Genomic DNA, 19,429 nt, shown 5'->3' with positions numbered 1-19,429 from the left:
GATATAATGACAACAACAAGCCGGTTTCCTTCAAGGCGCATTAGAGCGAAGAGAACGGCATTAAAGCTAATTGTGTAGCTCCATTATCTCTGCACTTAGCAGAGTTGACCCGTTAAGTCTGCTTTCAGGAGCACTGCAAGCAATGCTGGCTCTGCTTCCGTGGAGGCAGCTTTTAATTGGAATGCACCACAGCAGTTTGCTGGCCCACATGAAACAGCCCAGTCTTCCTACCTTGTTGTTGTTTAGTCGTTTAGTTGTGTCCGACTCTTCGTGACCCCATGGACCAGAGCATGCCAGGCACTCCTGTCTTCCACTGCCTCCCTCAGTTTGGTCAAACTCATGCTGGTAGCTTCGAGAACACTATCCAACCATCTCGTCCTCTGCCGTCCCCTTCTCCTTGTGCCCTCCATCTTTCCCTACAAAAGGGTCTTTTCCAGGGAGTCTTCTCTTCTCATGAGGTAGCCAAAGTATTGGAGCCTCAGCTTCAGGATCTGTCCTTCCAGTGAGCACTCAGGGCTGATTTCCTTCAGAATGGATAGGTTTGATCTTCTTGCAGTCCATGGGACTCTCAAAGAGTCTCCTCCAGCACTATAATTCAAAAGCATCAATTCTTTGGAGATCAGCCTTCTTTATGGTCCAGCTCTCACTTCCTACCTTAGGGATAGGCAAAGTTTAGGCTGGTCCATTGGGGCACGTTGACACACCAACCTTCGTCTACCTCCAGCCAGCCCTGACCTACCTGCCTCTTTTCTTGCAACCAGTCAGAGATGGTGCTGGTTGTCAGCTTCCTTCCCCTTAGTCTCAGCGTTGCCCCTGTAGAACGCAGCAGCAGCAGCAGCAGGGAGGAAGATGGGGACAAAACTAGAAGTGGCTCTGTCATTGACTCTGGCGCCACCTGCTGTTGTTCTCCCTATGTTCTGCCCTACCAGTCGCAATGCACACCAGCCACCACTGGGGATAGGCAAGGTTTAGGCTGGGCTGAATATAGGGATATAGGGAATATTTGTTGGAAGCCACCCAGAGTGGCTAGGCCCGTAGGGCTCAGCAAACTTTTTCAGCAGGGGGCCGGTCCACTGTCCCTCAGACCTTGTGGGGGGCCGGGCTATATTTTTTTTTGGGGGGGGGGAAATGAATGAATTCCTCTGCCCCACAAATAACCCAGAGCTGCATTTTAAATAAAAGCACACATTCTACTCATGTAAAAACACGAGGCAGCCCCACAAATAACCAAGAGATGCATTTTAAATAAAAGGGCACATTCTACTCATGTAAAAACGCTGATTCCCGGACCGTCTGCAGGCCAGATTTAGGTGATTGGGCCGGATCCGGCCCCTGGGCCTTAGTTTGCCTACCCATGGGCTAGGGCAATCCAGTCAGATGGGTGAGGTACAAATAAAACAAATTATTGATATTAATGGTGATTCAGTGCTCCTGCTACTTCTTTTTTTACAGGGACGCAAACCAGGGTATTTCTCCTTCCTGGATCCTTTCTCTCCGGCTGTTTGGCTTTTCATGCTCCTGGCTTATCTCGCTGTCAGCTGCGTCCTCTTCCTAGCTGCCAGGTTAGTGCCCTCTATCCTGGAGCCATACTCAGGCACTACTAGGGATGGGCCTATGGGGCATGGCCTCCCAGTGGTGTAGCTGGCTGCTTGGGCGCCCGGGCTGAGCCATCCATGGGGGCGGGGCGAGCTGGGCAGGTCATTCTGGGCGGAGCCTGCAGGGCGGCTGAGGGGGAGGCGCGTGGCAGACGCGAGCCCCACGTCACCCGAAAAGGAGAGATGTATGGCTTGGGCACGTTGCAGGCCCTGTGGTAACTGCCACCCCCTGGGTGAGTGGCACCCAGTGTGACCCCCCTCCCAGCTCTGCTGCTGTGGCCTCCCCCACACAAAAAAATATAAGTGCCCCTAGTGTTTCTAGGTGGGTAATGAATCCAGCAGAAGTCTGTGCTTCTGTGTGTTCTCCATGTTACTGGGATATTAATTTGAGAGAATAACTTGAAATTACTCTCTAAAGAGTCTATTTGGGGGTGTTGAATTGTGTAACTGAAGGGAAAGTGAATTGGGTTGGAGCAGGAGGTTAACGGGGGATAACTGAGCGAAAGAAGTTTGGGGTGATCTGGGATGTGGTACAAATTAACTGAGTATTTTTTGGAAGTGGGGATTTGGTTGGGAAATTAGTCGGCTTGCATTCTGTTGCATTAAAATTCTGAAACTGCATCCGCACATATAAATTAGCATCTGCCAATTTTTGCTTATTGGCTTTTAAGAACCTAACCAAACATCCTTGTTGCATTGTGTGTTGCAATGCACCCTGAAGCAGAGGTGGTCAGGAGTCTGTATTCTTTCTCAGGCGAGGTAGATTTAGTCACAACTGAGATCTGCATAAAGTAGGTACTCAGACATAATGGTATGTGCAGATATGTACATTCACACATACACGTTGCACAGAAAGAGCAAGGCAGAGGAGTCACCTTGAAGTATGTAATATTTCAGTTTCTTACAACATTCCTTCCATCGTATTCCAAATAAAATTGGGGAGGGCTGCCAGGGACCAGATAAAATTGCCATCCCTCCATTATGGAACAGGCTAGGTTTCTTCCACATGTTACGCTTGGGGAAAGGACCGTAGTTCAGTGGAAGAGTGCCTAATCTACATGCAGTAGACTCCAGGTTCAGTCCCTGGCAGCAACTTCAGGTCAAAAAAGGGATCAGGTAGCTGACGATGTCAAAGATCTCTAGCACAGAGGCCTGCTGCAAGCCAGAGCAGTTTGCACTGGGCTAAACAGACTAAAAGTCGTGTGCCGTCTTTAAGGCAGCTCTTGTTTTCTTTGCTGCAGCAGATTGTGGGAAATGTCACTGCTCAAATCCTGTGATGGATGTTCGTGGCTGCAGCCATTTAGGGCGAGATCTGAAATGTCACTTTGAAACTGGTTCATCTTTCATGCTTTCCTGTAATTAAATTGGTAGTTTAGTGAAGGTGCGGAGACTACCCCCTAAGACCCTGAGCCTAAATATGTTTACATAGAAGTAAGCCAGCTCCTCTCCTCTCTTGCTTTTCTCTTTTCTCTCTTATTTTCTTTTCTTTTCACAGGCTGAGCCCTTATGAATGGTACAACCCCCATCCTTGCCTGCGCGAGCGGCACAACATATTGGAAAACCAGTACACGCTTGGCAACAGCCTCTGGTTCCCAGTTGGCGGCTTCATGCAACAGGGGTCAGAGATCATGCCTCGGGCGCTCTCTACCCGCTGTGTCAGTGGGGTCTGGTGAGCATCTGTGGGGCATGTGCCTGACAGGTTTGGAGAAAGGGGCCTCTGTGGAGTTGGGGTCCGTAGCAGGAGGGGTGACCAGCTATGGGGTATATTCAAATCTGGAAAATTCCAGACACCACCTCATCTCCCAGCTGCCTAGTAGCTGGGAGAGTGTGTCCAGAGGAGGGCAACCAAAATGGTCAAAGGCCTGGAAACGATGCCTTATGAGGAACGGCTAAGGGAGCTGGGCATGTTTAGCCTGGAGAAGAGGAGGTTAAGGGGTGATATGATAGCCATGTTCAAATATATAAAAGGATGTCACATAGAGGAGGGAGAAAGGTTGTTTTCTGCTGCTCCAGAGAAGCGGACACGGAGCAATGGATCCAAACTACAAGAAAGAAGATTCCACCTAAACATTAGGAAGAACTTCCTGACAGTAAGAGCTGTTCGACAGTGGAATTTGCTGCCAAGGAGTGTGGTGGAGTCTCCTTCTTTGGAGGTCTTTAAGCAGAGGCTTGACAACCATATGTCAGGAGTGCTCTGATGGTGTTTCCTGCTTGGCAGGGGGTTGGACTCGATGGCCCTTGTGGTCTCTTCCAACTCTATGATTCTATGATTCTGCTGCCGTTTAAACAACTGAAACATATTAAATATTTTTTTCCCCAGGTGCCTCTTAAACATTTAGTGGTGGCTCCTAGGAATTTGGATTTTTAAAATGGGATAGTGCTTAAGTTTTGATTAATCTACTAAGTTTTAGTTGATTAATTGGGGGGGTATTTTTGGTGACGACAACATTTGAAGGGCACATCTGTTTATCTGTGAAGGCTGATTTGGTTTTTGCATGTTACTGCAACAGAGAATGAAAAAAAATAAAGGAGGCAATTCCTTCTGAAAGCGAAACTGCCATTTGTGTTTACCGAATTGTAGGGGGTCACACTTCATTCAGTGTCTTACATCAGAGTTTGGATGATATCTAATGTTAATTGATCCATTGTTTAAAAAGCAGATTCTAGAATTCTATAAATTCTTTAGCCAATTGGCAGCCTGGATTTGTAATATAAATCAATGTGCCTTCAACCCTTTTCAGCACCTTACCCAAATGTTGCTTAGCCTACTCTACAAAGATATAAAACAGAATGTACTAAAAAGTCTTAATCTGAGTAACGTAATGGAACAGACGTATTCACCTAAATGTATGTGACTAGGACATGTTAAATTAACAAGGATAATGTTGGTTTGTGTCAAATGAGGACACGACCTTCTCTCTAGGCTAAAGGCTAACAGCATATCTTCAGTGGGTATTGTTGAGGACTTAAATAAGCATCAATGCTTAGGTGAGTGTTGATGAATTTTAATGGCTGGTATCTGCTAGCTACTAGGGATACTCCCATCTGTTTTGCTGAGGGCTGGGGAGAAATATTTTAGCAGTTGGCATGCAGCCAGAGAAGGAGAAAGACGATCAAGGTTTTTTTAAAAAACTGTCTGGCAGGCAAGAAGTGGCTTTTTTTCCTTTAAAGGGTAGCTTTACCCATTTGGGAGTTTGCTTGCTCCTTTGTTCTCAACCTGGATATTTGTAAAGTTAACTGGTATCGCAAAGGCTTGCTACCACCCTCTCCTCAGAAGGATTTGGGCCCTGTGAGCTTCCGACTGAGAAATGGTGGCAATGTGAATTCTGATTTGCTGGTAAGGAGCCTAGGCAATGTTACACCAAAGCAACACCCTATCGCTTTCCTTATTGCAAAGAAGTCCAGTCTTTCGGGGAAGCCCTCCCAATCTGCTGCATAAATATGCAACCTGAGTTTGCCTGTGATTAGATGCCATCCGAAAATAGCTGCAGCCTGGAAGCGTCGCGACATTAGATCTTCAAACCCGAAGGGATCTCATTAGCTAGGAAGTTTTCCTCTGCTTCTGCAGGATAAGTGGAAAGGCGCTTTTATGCATGCCCAGAATGCCCTTCCCCGAGAGCCAGTGTGGCGTAGTGGTTAGATGGCAGCACTATGACCTGGGAGTAAAAAGGTAAAGGGACCCCTGACCATTAGGTCCAGTCATGACCGACTCTGGGGTTGCGGCGCTCATCTCGCTTTATTGGCCGAGGGAGCTGGCGTACAGCTTGCGGGTCATGTGGCCAGCATGACTAAGCCGCTTCTGGCAAACCAGAGCAGTGCACGGAAACACTGTTTACCTTCCCGCTGGAGCGGTACCTATTTATCTACTTGCACTTTGATGTGCTTTCAAACTGCTAGGTTGGCAGGAGCAGGGACTGAGCAACGGGAGCTCACCCTGTCGCGGGGATTTGAACCGCTGACCTTCTGATCGGCAAGTCCTAGGCTCTGTGGTTTAACCCACAGCGCCACCCTATGACCTGCGAGAGGAGGGTTCAAATCCCCACTCAGCCACCAAGCTCACTGGGTGACCTTGGGCCTCTCACTTTCTCTTAGCCCAACCTACTCCACAGGGCTGTTGTGAGGATAAAATGGATGCTGTTTTTTTGGGGGGGGTGAGCTATAAATCAAACGCATAGAAATGCATACATTGGCCCCCCCAAATGGCTTTTGTTTTTTGGTACTGAAAATTGCGTGTGAATTTTTTTCTTAAATGATATTTATTAAAATTTCAAAAACAAAAAATTACATAGTTAAAGAGAAAAGAAACAAGGGAAAATATATAAAAAAAAGAAAGAGAAAAAACATACAAAATACAAAATACAGAAAAATAAAATAAAAAAACACTTAAAAACAAATTAATCCTTCCGTATCTTACATTTCATTTCCTTGCTTCCCTGACCTCCTCTCACCTCCCTTTTTTGTATTCCAGTTCAATTGGTTAATTCAGCAATTCCTTTCCCTCTTTGTTTATGTCTTAGTCCTTTAACTTAATATATTATAACTTTAGATTCTCACCTATTAACCATCCATTTTTACATACACCTTTATGACATTGCTGCTAGAACCACTTAATTTCATTCTGACATCATTCTAACATTCATTAATTTTACAATATTTCTGTAAATAGTCTTTAAATTTCTTCCAATCTTCTTCCACCGACTCTTCTCCCTGGTCTCGGATTCTGCCGGTCATTTCCACCAATTCCATGTAGTCCATCACCTTCATCTGCCATTCTTCCAGAGTGGGTAGATCTTGTGTCTTCCAATACTTTGCAATAAGTATTCTTGCTGCTGTTGTGGCATAGAAAATTGCGTGTGAATTTTGTTCTTGTTGCTGCAGGTGGGCATTCACCTTGATCATCATCTCCTCTTACACGGCCAACCTTGCTGCCTTCCTCACCGTGCAGAGGATGGAGGTGCCCATTGAGTCGGCGGACGACTTGGCTGACCAGACCAACATTGAATATGGCACCATCCACGCGGGCTCCACAATGACCTTCTTCCAAGTGAGAGAGACGCGCTCGTCAGCTATATGGCTGGGCTGACACCCAGTTCCCTCCCGCAACTGTCATTCATCCGTCCACGGTCACCGAGCATGCTCAGTCACCGTCGGGCTGTTTTTAAGTTTTCCCCCTTCTAACAATGTTTATGCGCTTCTGTAAACCGCGGGGGTTTTCCTGAGCTTGCTGCTGCCTTCCTCTCACGGATGGGTGGTGCTGTTTTAGCTGCAAAAGGCATTGGCACCCAGCCCTGAAGTTGGCAGATACGGGTCTTTGATTTGAATTGGGGGAAATAACGTAGCTGTGTTTTGATCATGTCCGCTTAGCTACTCTGTCCCAAGTTTTGCTGTTGTTCGTCTTGATAGCTAAAGCCCAGAACCTCTTTATTCAGAGATGGGAAAACTCCTAAATGCCTGCTTCCAGGGGTGGCAGCCCCCACCATGACCTCTCTGTGAACTTTTTGGGATCACCTGCTTGGCCCTGGTTGGATTACATGCTCCTTTTCTGTGAATCACAGAGACAATCTGTGCATCCTTAGGAGCAGGATAATAGAATCCTGCTGGCCTTCCCTTCGGCTTACGGGGGAGTCCAGGCCTAACACGACATTCTCCATGCTCAATAGGAATGAGTCCAAAAGGAAAAGGGGGGGGGGGGAGAATTCCCATGGACAATTCCTTGAGTGTAGTTCCCATTTAACTCAGCAGTTAAACAAAGACATGTATTAAGATTGCGCTGTAAATCTGAACCAGTACTCAAAAGGAGTGCAGTTCTAGAAACTGCTCCAACCTCTGCACAACCTCTGTGGGTTGGGCTTCCAGGGCAGTAGCTTTTGTTCACAGCACAATATATATATATTTTGCAAATATAACAAGGGGCAAAGGAGAGCAGGTCGTTTCAGGACTCCCCTATTCCTGCGGCTGCAAAATGTTTTTAATTCTGAATTTCAAATTGTTGCAAGCCTGAAACCTTCTGGTGAAGGGCGGGTACCGTATTTTTCGCTCCATAGGACGCACCTAGTTTTTTTTTGGGGGGGGAATAAAGGGAAAAAAATTATTTCCCCCCCAGGCACGGGGCTGGCGCGGGGGAAGCCCGAGCTTCCCCCGACCCCAGCCCCCAGAACAGCCTGCTATCCGGAGGTCTAGGGAGCTGCGCCAGTCTCCCCAGGCTTGCGGAGAGCTGCGCAAAGCCCGGGCGCGCTCTTCAGCGAGCCCCAGGCTTCGGAATGCAGGCAGCTCTGCGCAACCTTTGGGAGCCCGGCGCGACTTTGCGTCGGGCTCCGGAGGGTTGCGCGGAGCTGCGCCAAGCCCGGGAATGCAGGCAGCTCTGCGCAACCTTCGGGAGGTTCCGGAGGGTTGCGCGGAGCTGTGCGAAGCCCGGGAGTGCAGGCAGCTCTGCGCAACCTTCCGGAGCCCGGCGCAAAGCTGCGCCAAACTCCGGAGGGTTGCGTGGAGCTGCGCGAAGCCCGGGAGTGCAGGCAGCTCTGTGCAGCCATCGGGAGGCGGGCGCGAAGTGGCGCCGGGCTCCCGAGGGTTGCGCAGAGCTTCCTGAAGCCTGGAGAGGGAGAGGGGTCGGTGCGCACCGACCCCTCTCGCTCTCCAGGCTTCAGCGAAAGCCTGTATTCGCCCCATAGGACGCACACACATTTCCCCTTCATTTTTGGAGGGAGAAAAGTGCATCCTATAGGGCGAAAAATACGGTAATTAATAGTAATAGTAGTAGTACTAATAATGATAAATTTGTGTAAAATGATTTTTGTTTTGTTTTGTCTACTAGTGCAGCTTCCCCTTGCCACGCAACACAAGCTGTTCCCTTTCAAAATACCCCTTTCTGAACCAATATAGGGCCCTGTTCTCTCTCGCACCTGAAAACATTATGTGAAGAGTGGCCTTCATTTCTTTTCATTCTCCTGACTTCCTGAGTACCTTTTAAAATACCTTCTTGAAATTCTCCCGAGTAGTGGGGAGGAAAAGATCTCCACAAAACCACTTTAATTACTGGGTGGATAGCTGAGATGACCTTCAGCTGTCTCTTTAACTATCCCAAATGTTCTCATACATATAAACGCCCAACATCAAGCCCAGACTTCTGTCTCTTGGGACTTGGGCAGTGTCCTAGCCCTGGCTAGCTTTTTCTCTGATATTGCGCTGGGCTGAAGAAGTGTTCCCTCTGAAAATATATTCAAAGCTGATGTCCCTCAGGGCCAGCGGGGGCACAGGATCTGACATATCAGCCCGAGTGCCCCCCTCACTACTAATCATAGTATTGGGGTATTAGAGGGGGGAGAGAGAGAAGGTCAAGGCTGGAGGTTCCCATGGCAACAGTAGCCAAGGCGGCAGTGACCAGTCTATTGTCATTTTTTTTGGGGGGGGGTCTAATTCTATCCTTCTCTTGGTTGCTCTGGCAACCTGTCTCCACAGTAACAGCAGTCTCTGCTCCGGGAGACATTAATGAAGGGAAATCAATCAACAAACAAGGTGGCAGGCCGGATGGCGGAAAGGAAAACCTACAGTTTTGCCTTTCAGCCAGGGCCCTGCAAATTCCTTTCCATCCTGAGTCCCAAAGCTGTCTCCTCCTCATGTGTTGCCCTTGTCAGGTCTGAGGACCAGCTCACTGCATCCTGCCACTTCACAATCACATGGCAAAATAGTTTTTAGTGTGGAGTCCAGTTCCGCCTTCATATGTTTCTATGACCTCAGGTTTTTCTTATAGTTGAAGTTGATTCGCTAGTCGCCTTCTAAAAACACCATCTCTCGTGACGATTTGCACTGGCGATAGTTGACGACAAAGAATAACACATTTAAAGCAAGGCTAAAACCCCAGCGAGTGCACACTTGTGGCAAAGACCCATTGATTCATCTGAGAAAGCTTTTCGGAACAAAAATGTTTTTGACTGTTTCCGGAAAGTGCAGATAAGTGACTGCCTGTCATCTTGGCAGGAATGCCGTTCTGTAGAACAGGGACGGCCCTTCTCCAAGTTACTGCAGAAGAGGCTTCTGAGATCTTTGCAACTTGCAGGAGAAACCTGACCACAATAATCTACTAGGTGTGCAAGGGCTGTATCATTATTATTATTATTATTAATAATAATAATAACCCCCCAGACATACACAAAAATGGCAGGTTACCCTGATAATTCCCTTTGTAGTGCTAAACTTGGGCAGCCCACTGCGTTATCAGTTTGGAAGCAAAGCATCCAATAATTCAACATAAAATTGTGACTTGCTCAAGTGCATTGCCTGGGCAGTTTCTGATTTATTTATTTTTTAATGTTCGCCGCCATCTCTCACCACACCGCTTGCTTCTGTCTGCTCGTCGCCTGAGAACAACCTAGTCTTTTTATTTCCACCAGCCACAGGGAGGACGGAGCAAGCCCAGTTCCACTACTTGTTGCTGAAAGCAGTAATTTGAATATATAGATATAGATATAGATATAGATATAGATATAGATATAGATATAGATAAAATTAAGCTGGGCGGGGGCCCCAACCAGGGACTGGCTGCTTTTTTGTTTGAGTTTATTCTATTTCATTCTAGCAAGTTGAGTTTATTCTATTTCATTCATTCATTATTTCATTCTAGCAAGACTTCCACCCTGGGCCTCAGACAAGCTCTGCAGCATGTCAGTGAACTGTGTGCTTGGAATATTGAAATTAATACAAGTGAGGCCTAAATTTAAAATTCCCGCTCAGCCACAAAGCTTTCTGAGTGAGCTTGGGTCAATTGCTATCTTTCAGCCTAGCCTACCCAACAGGGTTGTTGGGAAGATAGAATGGGGAGAGTGAGAGAAACTTGCAGGCTGCCCTGATACCTTTTGGATAAAAATGTAATAAACCAATGTACAGGTCCTTCCTTCGCTTGATGACGACGCTTATCACGATAAAATTTCATTTGTGGAAGAAACTAACCTCTCAAAGCAAGCCATATGATCGCCTTTCAAAGTCTCAGCATCCTCTCCCTCATTCATTCTCTACCTCTCTTTTTCTCCAACCAGAATTCTCGGTACCAGACGTACCAGCGGATGTGGAATTACATGCATTCAAAGCAACCTAGTGTCTTTGTCAAGAGCACAGAGGAGGGGATCGCCCGGGTGCTGAATTCGAAGTATGCCTTCCTGCTCGAGAGCACGATGAACGAGTATCACCGGAGGCTCAACTGCAACCTCACGCAAATCGGGGGGCTGTTGGATACCAAGGGCTATGGCATCGGCATGCCACTGGGTGAGTGGCAGTAGCTGGAGCCAATCATCAGCTGGCATTGGTGCCAAGAGCAGAACAATGGAAAATGTCAAAGGCACAGGGACACAGAAGCGTGGGCCTAATAATAATTACAATGCTGATAATAATAGATGCTATTTATATATACCTGAGTCACTTCTACTTATTGTGGAGGTTGCTGTAAGACACCTACCTTGATTCTTCTGTACTGCACCTGGCACTAGGAATTCCTGGTGCTAGATGTTGCACAGAAACAAAAAAGAAGAAGTTATGAATCGTGTCTATATTATACTGACATGAAAGATCAACAGTACAAACATTTTACAAGCGCATAAAAAAATCCCAAATAACAATGAGTGCTATGAATGGCCAACTCTTTACTAGCAATCCGTAGTTAGTAGTTCATAGTCTTCACTGTTTAATTAATTAATAGTAATAATAATAATAATAATAATAATAGTAATGTGATTTTATTATTTAGAGGCTGCCCATCTGACTGGGTTGCCCCAGCCACTCTGAGCGGCTTCCAGCAAAATAGAAAAACATTATAAAACATCAAATGTTAAAAACTCACCTATACAGGGCTGCCTTCAGGATTCTGTATGTGTTTGTGTGACATCTCTATTGTTGATCTTCTATATTGGTATGAAATAGATACTGTTTATATGTACGTGAGCCTCTTTATTGTCCAAAAATATCAAGACAAGGCCCTATTTTGTAGATTTATAATCTGAAAGTAGTCAGCATGGGGGTTCGTGGAGAAGTACCACCACAGAAAACCTTTGTGAGGTTGAGCCAGGTGCCCTGTTAATTGGCTCAGCCTGGGGTTGGAATGGGTATTGGAAACAGATAAATGCAAATAACTGGGGGTTCCGCCAGGTGGCAGGTTGTCAAAAGCATTTGGAGTTCAGGACACTCTGAACTAATCAGAAGGAATTCTTTTTGAAGGCCAAAATTGACCGTTTAAATTTTTTTTCTACCAGAAAGGTAGAAGGTGTGCTTTGTGGAGAGGGTGTAATTTGAGATATTGTAAATGGGTTGTCGACAATTTTTTAATTTTTTTTACATAAAATGTCCCTTGGAAAGGGTAAATCCAGAATAAACTAAAGGGGGGGGTATACAGGTTAGTGTTCTGCTGTCAATGACATTGTGTGAACACCAGTGCTTTTGTTTCTGGGGGGATGCAGTGGTACGCATACCCCTAAACATTTTGTGAATCTTTGTACTTTTGTCCATTTACTGTATTTATTTCCCCCGATTTGAACTATAAAATGGTGATTTTCTTGAGTCAAAATGAGAGGACCCCTAAGCATTTTTTTAAAAGAAAAAAAGCACTGGTGAACACTACAGCAACAAAAAGACACCTTGCATGAATCTTGCAAAAAACCACATTGATTTCTCATGCCGACGTGCTTGCTTATACCAGCTCCTTCTCTCTCTCTCTCTCTCTCTCTCTCTCTCTCTCTCTCTCTCTCTCACGTGCATGCACCACACACACAAAAACACACCCACACAGGCAGGTATAGCCTGTCTATGGGGATGTTCGAAACAGTGTGGTGTAGTGGTTAAGAGTGGTAGACTCGTAATCTGGTGAACCGGGTTCGCTTCCCCGCTCCTCCACATGCAGCTGCTGGGTGACCTTGGGCCAGTCACACTTCTCTGAAGTCTCTCAGCCTCACTCACCTCACAGAGTGTTTGTTGTGGGGGAGGAAGGGAAAGGAGAATGTTAGCTGCTTTGAGACTCCTTTGGGTAGTGATAAAGCAGGATATCAAATCCAAACTCCTCCAACATGGATCTCTTAGATTCCCCTTTCACTATGGATGAACTTCGGCAGTAAGGTCGGTCAATCACCCAGAGATCAATACTGAGGGAGATTTTCAAAAAAGTGATATAGGCTTGCTCTTGCAAGGAGCTGCAGCTGATTGCAGCAGCTGAGACCCCATTCGCCTTCCCTTAAACGCTGACAAGCCTTGTGTGACCAATAAGCCAACTGGTAAATGAGATTCAAAGTCAGCAGGGAGCTATATTAGACGACTTTCATAATGCTGGAGCCGACATGCCGGCCCCTGCTCTGAAGCTCGACTGAGTGATGGCCTGAGAAGGGGTGGATTAATCATCATCGACAGCCCTGTGTCATATCTGCCTCCTTGACAATCCCGCAGGTTCCCCATTCCGGGATGAGATCACCCTCGCCATCTTGCAGCTTCAGGAGAACAACCGCCTGGAGATCTTGAAACGGAAGTGGTGGGAGGGAAGCAAGTGTCCCAAAGAAGAGGACCACCGGGCCAAAGGTGAGGTTCTGAGGGTTAGAGGGGCGCCTATGATGGGTGCCGCCAACCTGAGGTTGCCAATGGATGCCATGGTTGGGTTAACACTGAGTAGAACCCAACAGGAATTGCAGCCCAAGGTTTTTGATAAATATGGGTTAAACCCACGCCAGGCACCTCAAGTACAGTGGTACCTCGGGTTACATATGCTTCAGGTTACATACGCTTCAGGTTAAAGACTCCACTAACCCAGAAGTAGTGCTTCAGGTTAAGAACTTTGCTTCAGGATGAGAACAGAAATCGTGCTCTGGCGGCGCAGCGGCAGCAGGAAGCCCCATTAGCTAAAGTGGTGCTTCAGGTTAAGAACCGTTTCAGGTTAAGAATGGACCTCCGGAACGAATTAAGTACGTAACCAGAGGTACCACTGTACATAACCTCTTCCCCCAAAGGATTCTGGGAACTGCCATTTACCCTTCACAGATTCCCAGTTCCCAACAAACTGCAGTTCTCAGGATTATTTGGGGACAGAGGCATGTGATCTAAATAGTAAACATAATAGTAAATTTTATTTATACCCCGCCCTCCCCAGCCAAGACCGGGCTCAGGGCGGCTAACACCAGGTATAAAAACAATTGATTAAAATACAGCTTAAAAACAAGATTAAAATACAACATGAAAATGCAGCCTCATTTCAGTAGAAACTCAAATCAAAAACTTTTGGGGGATGAAAACGTCAAATCTTCAGCAAGGCCAACTATCCAGACTGGTCCTACGTGGGCCAGAAAAAATCCAGGGAAGTCCCCCCAAATAGGAGTTCCATCACAGAAGGAGAAAGGAAAAAGGATAGATGGGAAGGGGGATCAAGTTGATTCCAAGCCAAAGGCTAGGCGGAACAACTCTGTCTTACAGGCCCTGCGGAAAGAAATGTGCTTTGAACGTATGTCACAATGTTCCTCACACCTCTCTTCCATATAAACAATTAAATATGGCAAACTGGGGGCGGGGGGGGAGAGAATAATACCTGGAGGAAGAAGCCAGCAGGTCAAACCTTGGCATTGAGCATGGTTCTCTGCCTAAATGAAGGCCCACGGTATATGGTTGTGAGGCCCTGTCTTTGGGGCTGTTTTGGCCTCAGTTTTTGGAACTTAGATTACATGTGTGGCTCACAGGCATTCCCACCTGCTGAAATCAGATGTACGTTTTGTAGAGATTGCTAATAGGCTGTGTAGAGCAACCTCTGGTGGCAAGAGAGAAGACTGCCGGTCGAAAAAGATGGGTTGGTGGAGGAAAATCCAATGAGCTGCAGCTGTAGACGCAGTAATACCTGCCTCACCATAGCAGAAACAGAGCCAATATTGTGTCCAACTAACAGTTGAGCAAGTCAGTAGCTTCTGTTGGTTTGGACGCAAAGGGTTTATTTTCAGCCTGTGTCCTATTGATTTTTTAAAATCCCACTTATCGAAAAATCAGCGAAATGTGTCAGCCCATTTACTAAGGGATTCCGGATTGGCTGGATTCTGGGGAAGGAAAAGCTGAAAAATAGTAGCCAGGGAACAGCAGGGAAAGAGAAACATGGTGTCTGCAAACATCCAAACTTTCAAAAGCATACATTTAAGTTTTTCTTGGGTGAGATTTGGGGATCTTCCAAAGCGCTGAAAATTGCACTGAAAATATTTGGAAGCGAACATTCAGAGCTGCTCTAGGCACACTGGGCAAGGAGACAACATTATAGGTGTGTGTATGAGAGAGATGTGAAATCCAAGGTGTTAGGAATGCTCTCTGACTTCCTGAAAGTGGCCAGGGTGAGGCAGCTTAGAGCTGTGTCCATCCTGTCCTTGCTGGCTCCCATTATTATTTTTTCTTCCTCTCTTCCCCCCCCCCCCCAACAGGGCTGGGTATGGAGAACATTGGAGGCATCTTTGTGGTGCTCATCTGTGGGCTCATCATTGCAGTCTTCGTCGCTGTCATGGAATTTGTATGGGCCACGCGTCGCTCGGCTGAACATGAAGAGGTGAGGTGGGGTGGGGCTGGTTCTCTGGTTGCATGGAGGAAGGAACGAGGGACAGTGGCTGGGTCTAAAGGGAAGACTATTGCCACCAGCCCCTGAAGAGGTATGAGTGGGTGGTTTTAAGAAGGGCGTTAAACTGGTCAAGGACCCATAAGGACCCACTGAGGAGTGGATCAGAGGGTCTCATGTGCAGACTGGAGGCAGACTTCCAGGTGTGTGTGTGTGTGTGTGTGTGTGTGTGTGTGTGTGTGTTTGTGAGAGAGACAGAAAGACAGAGAGACAGTGCACACATCCAACATTTCTCCAATGACGACAGGATCGTCCTATTCCATTATATTATTATTATTATTATTAATTTTATACCCTGCCCATCTGATTTTATTAATTATACCCCACCCATTTTATTATGTATTGCCCCAGCCACTCTGGGCTGCTTACAACATACCGTATTTTTCGCTCTATAAGACACACCAGACCACAAGACGCACCTAGTTTTTGGAGGAGGAAAACAAGAAAAAAAATATTCTGAATCTCAGAAGCCAGAACAGCAAGAGGGATCGCTGCGCAGTGAAAGCAGCGATCCCTCTTGCTGTTCTGGCTTCTGGGATAGCTGCGCAGCCTGCATTCACTTCATAAGACGCACACACATTTCCCCTTACTTTTTAGGAGGGAAAAAGTGAGTCTTATAGAGCAAAAAATACGGTATATAAAAGCATAATAAAACATTAAACATTTTTAAAAAGCTTTTCTATACAGGGCTGCATTCAGATGGCTCGGGGAGTCGGATAACTCTATACACTTCAACATCTCTCGGATGAAAATAGGGACTTCCTAAGGAAAAGCGGGACATTCTGGGATCAAATCAGAAACCTGGACAGCTTCAGTAAATCCGGGACTGTCCCTAGAAAATAGGGACACTGGGATGGACGAGGAAACGAGAAGTTCACACCATACATTTTAAAGTACCATGCCCCTTTAGACAGTCCTGGATTCCCCAAAGAATTCTGGGAACTATAGTCTGTCAAGAGTGTTACGATGCCCCTATTTCCCTCCCAGAGATGCAATTCTCAGAGTGATTTAACAACCAATCCCTCTTCACAGGGACCTCTGGGAATTGTAGTTATGGGAGGGGTCTCCTGACAACTCTCAGCATCTGTATCGAACTACAGCTTCCAGAATTCTTTGGGTGAAACCACGACTATTCCATGTGGTGTGACATTGCTTTACAAGTATGGTGTGCATGTGTGCAGAGAGCAGACAGAAATCTGCTGTTTTCAGAGCAGGAGCAATGATATTGTCCTGCTTGTTTGTGGGTGGTGGCTGGGCCTTACCTGCTCCTTCTTCAGTATTAATGCTGCCCAGCTATGTTGGCAGCCATCTGCCTGTATTGCCTACCAAGTGTGCCAGCCACCAAACTACCTTGGCACTTAGTATTACCTACAATGACTGGCAACAGTTCTTCTGGATTTCAGGAAGGGGGGGGTCTCTCTTTACCTGAGGACGCCGGGCATTGAACCTGGGACCTTCTGCATGCAAAGCAGGCATTTTACTGCTGAGCTACATCCTCTTCTGGGGGCTTGCTGTTTGAGGTTGCCCTGTAACAGAAAAGCATAATTTCCCTATTGTTCATGAGCTGACATTGGCTTCGTTTTGCGGTAATTTATTGGTTGCGAGCACATATTATTTATTTGCTTGCTTGTTTGTTTTGACTTGTTTGTTGCTTGCTACCCAAAGGTCTCCAAGCAACTTGCAACATATTTAGAACATAAATTTAAATATATTCTGCCGTAAAACAGAACAAAACAACCGCCCTAACAGCCGCAGGAAGCTTTGTAGTCACATAAACAATGAAGATCACAGAGGATGCTGCCCTGCTGTTCAAAATGAATTGTTTTATTATTTTGTTCATCAGCTGTTGAAGTTTTTGTTGTTGTTGTTGTTGTTTTTGCATACATGGGGGGAAAAACCCTCTTGTTTCTAACAAGAGCTGAAGGGTTATTCTCACCTTACATGTCCTTGATTCTTGTTCCCCCGTATAAATACTTCTTAAATTTGGGAGGGGAAACCTGTGGCCCTCTTGATATTGTCAGTGCGCAGTTCCCATCAGCTCCAGCCAGCATGACCTGGAATGATGGGAGTTTCAGCCCAGGAACTTCTGGAAGGTCACAAATCCACTCTGCTTTAAATACACCAATAATCATTTAGTTATCATTATCAGTTCTATTAATTGCTGTTTATATCTCATTTTCTAAGACATTCAGGGCAGTGGGGTAGTTTTGGCCCAGAGAGTGTGTGTGACTAACTGGAACAAGGCCCTCTGGTGTCCTTGACTCCTAGAATTGTAGAGTCAGAAGGGACCCCGAGGGTCATCTAGTCCGACCCCCTGCAATGCAGGAGTCTTAGCTAAAGCAGCTATGGCCACCCAACCTCTACCTAATAACTTGCCATGAAGGAGAGAGTCTGCCAACTTCTGGGAGCGTCTCTTCCACTATCAAACAGCTCTTAATTTCAGAAAGTTCTTCCTGATGTTTAGTCAGAATCTCCTTTCTTGAAACTTGAAGACATTGGTTCGAGTCCCACCCTCCGGAGCAGGAGCAAACAAGCTTGCCCCATCTTCCGTGTGACAGATACTTGAAGATGGTTATCATATCTCCTCTCAGTCTCCTCTTATCCAGGCTAAACATACCCAACTCCCCCCAACCTCAGCTACCAAGGCCTTTTCTTACAGAAACTCCCTCCCACTCTATCCCTCTTTTCCCTCTGGGTCAGCAACAGGGGAAGGGGAGGACCCTTCAGAAGTATTTAGTATGCTAGCCTCCATTTTTTGTTTTGTTTTAAAGACTTCTCTGTTGCTACACCTTTTGAGAATTTCCCCCAAGTAAGGACCATCTCCAAAATGGCTGCCGTGTTGTAACATCACAAGATGGCTGCTATGTCTGGAATAGCACTAAGTGATTATGTTTCATTGAAACCAACTGGCAGTAGGCTCAGAAGAATTTATTCCAGCAGGACAGGTTGGATTTATTCAAGCAGTAGTACTTAGGGAAAACACTACCCGGTTTCTGAAGAAATTATATCTTTAAAGGATTAAATGAACCCAGACTAGGTCTATCAAACGTTATTAATCAGAAGGCATAATTTTCTGTATTGCCCTCTGTTCCTTGCATAAACATTGCTTCCATTCCGCTGCAGTTCGCCTTGAAAACTATGTTATTTGTCTCTCTGTCTGCTGTGATGGAACTACGTAACTTAGGTAATTAATTACGTAAATTATGTTGTCGCTTCATTTTTCCATCCCATTCATGTCACTGCAAAGGAAGTTGCGGTGGACAATGAATTAGGTATCATTTTGAGACTGAAAGCAGCAGCAACAAGTGAATACTGATCTATTTGGTGGATTGAGTTCCATTCTAAACACAAGACAAATAAATGAACTGTAGCCACTTCTGTTCCCGCTGAAATTTCCCCACATCTCTATTCATCATAGTTCAAAGACAAACCCCTGTGTTCAGAAGCCGTCTATCTATGGTTACTAGATGCTGGGGAATCCCACAGGGGTCAGAGGTCAATACCATGCCCTGTAAGTTTCTCTGGGGCATTCTAAGTGCAAAGGTGGATCTTTGTTCTCTCTTTGAGCATTGACTTTTTTAAATTAAAAAACCTCTTGTGATTTTAAGGTAGTCTGTGCTCATATTCTTGTTTGTGTCGTGAGAATCCAAGAGGATTGTACCTCAATGATTTGGAGGCTGGGTTTGTCAGCAACACTTTCATTTCAAAAATACTGTTTTTTCTGGGTAAGCGTAGGACGATCAAGTCGCAGCGGAACCTGCAAGCATCTGAAAACTGAAGAATAGGGTTGAGGTAGAATCTCATAGGGCAAAATACAAAGTTTATCAACTTTTTAGGCCCCGTTTACTGATGGGCTGGATCAATAAAATACTTGCTGCTTGGAAACCCTGGTCAGGGTGCAAGTAGAGGGGCAGGGTAGCCGAGAAATGAGATGCCAGAAGGGCCAAAGAAGCATGCCTTCCTCCATTGGTGCCCCAAAAGTGGGCAGGGGCTGGTCCTGAAATGCTGCCCGCTGTGTTAAATTACCCACAATGCCCCAAGCCGCCTAATGTAGCAACATTACACTGGGTGCTCTCTGTGGTATTGCACAAAGTTTAACATGGATATTGACTTCTCAGTCTCGGCCACTGCCACCACACAAGTATATATGGCCGGGGAAACAGGGGCATGCAGAAAAATGGGTTTCCCCCCCTATTTTCACCGGAGGAATGTTGGAGGTATGCTTAGGGTGGCGCCC

General features: G+C 46.1%; 1 protein-coding gene and 1 long non-coding RNA gene across 3 annotated transcripts in view; one reads left to right on the top strand and one right to left on the bottom strand.

Moving 5' to 3' along the window:
- GRIK5 (glutamate ionotropic receptor kainate type subunit 5) overlaps nt 1–19,429 on the top strand; it is a 95,134-nt gene that overhangs the window by 74,087 nt on the left and 1,618 nt on the right. For both annotated transcript variants that reach the window (XM_081018632.1, XM_081018631.1), the window contains 6 exons: nt 1,453–1,562; nt 3,091–3,264; nt 6,474–6,639; nt 10,625–10,850; nt 13,011–13,139; nt 15,005–15,126. In XM_081018632.1, the coding sequence (XP_080874758.1) occupies nt 1,453–1,562; nt 3,091–3,264; nt 6,474–6,639; nt 10,625–10,850; nt 13,011–13,139; nt 15,005–15,126 (927 nt within the window). The remainder of the gene's footprint in view (nt 1–1,452; nt 1,563–3,090; nt 3,265–6,473; nt 6,640–10,624; nt 10,851–13,010; nt 13,140–15,004; nt 15,127–19,429) is intronic.
- On the bottom strand, nt 15,833–19,400 carry LOC308484575. Its single transcript, XR_013990000.1, has 3 exons — nt 17,704–19,400; nt 16,565–16,718; nt 15,833–16,485 (listed from the first exon to the last, which is right to left on the bottom strand). It is a non-coding gene; the product is annotated as an uncharacterized lncRNA (long non-coding RNA).

Source organism: Podarcis pityusensis (genome assembly GCF_964106645.2).
Source record: "Podarcis pityusensis genome assembly, chromosome: 8".
Taxonomy (NCBI): Eukaryota; Metazoa; Chordata; class Lepidosauria; order Squamata; family Lacertidae; genus Podarcis; species Podarcis pityusensis.
The sequence above is the reverse complement of the archived record's forward strand: the minus strand, read 5'-3'. Positions and strand labels throughout refer to the sequence as shown.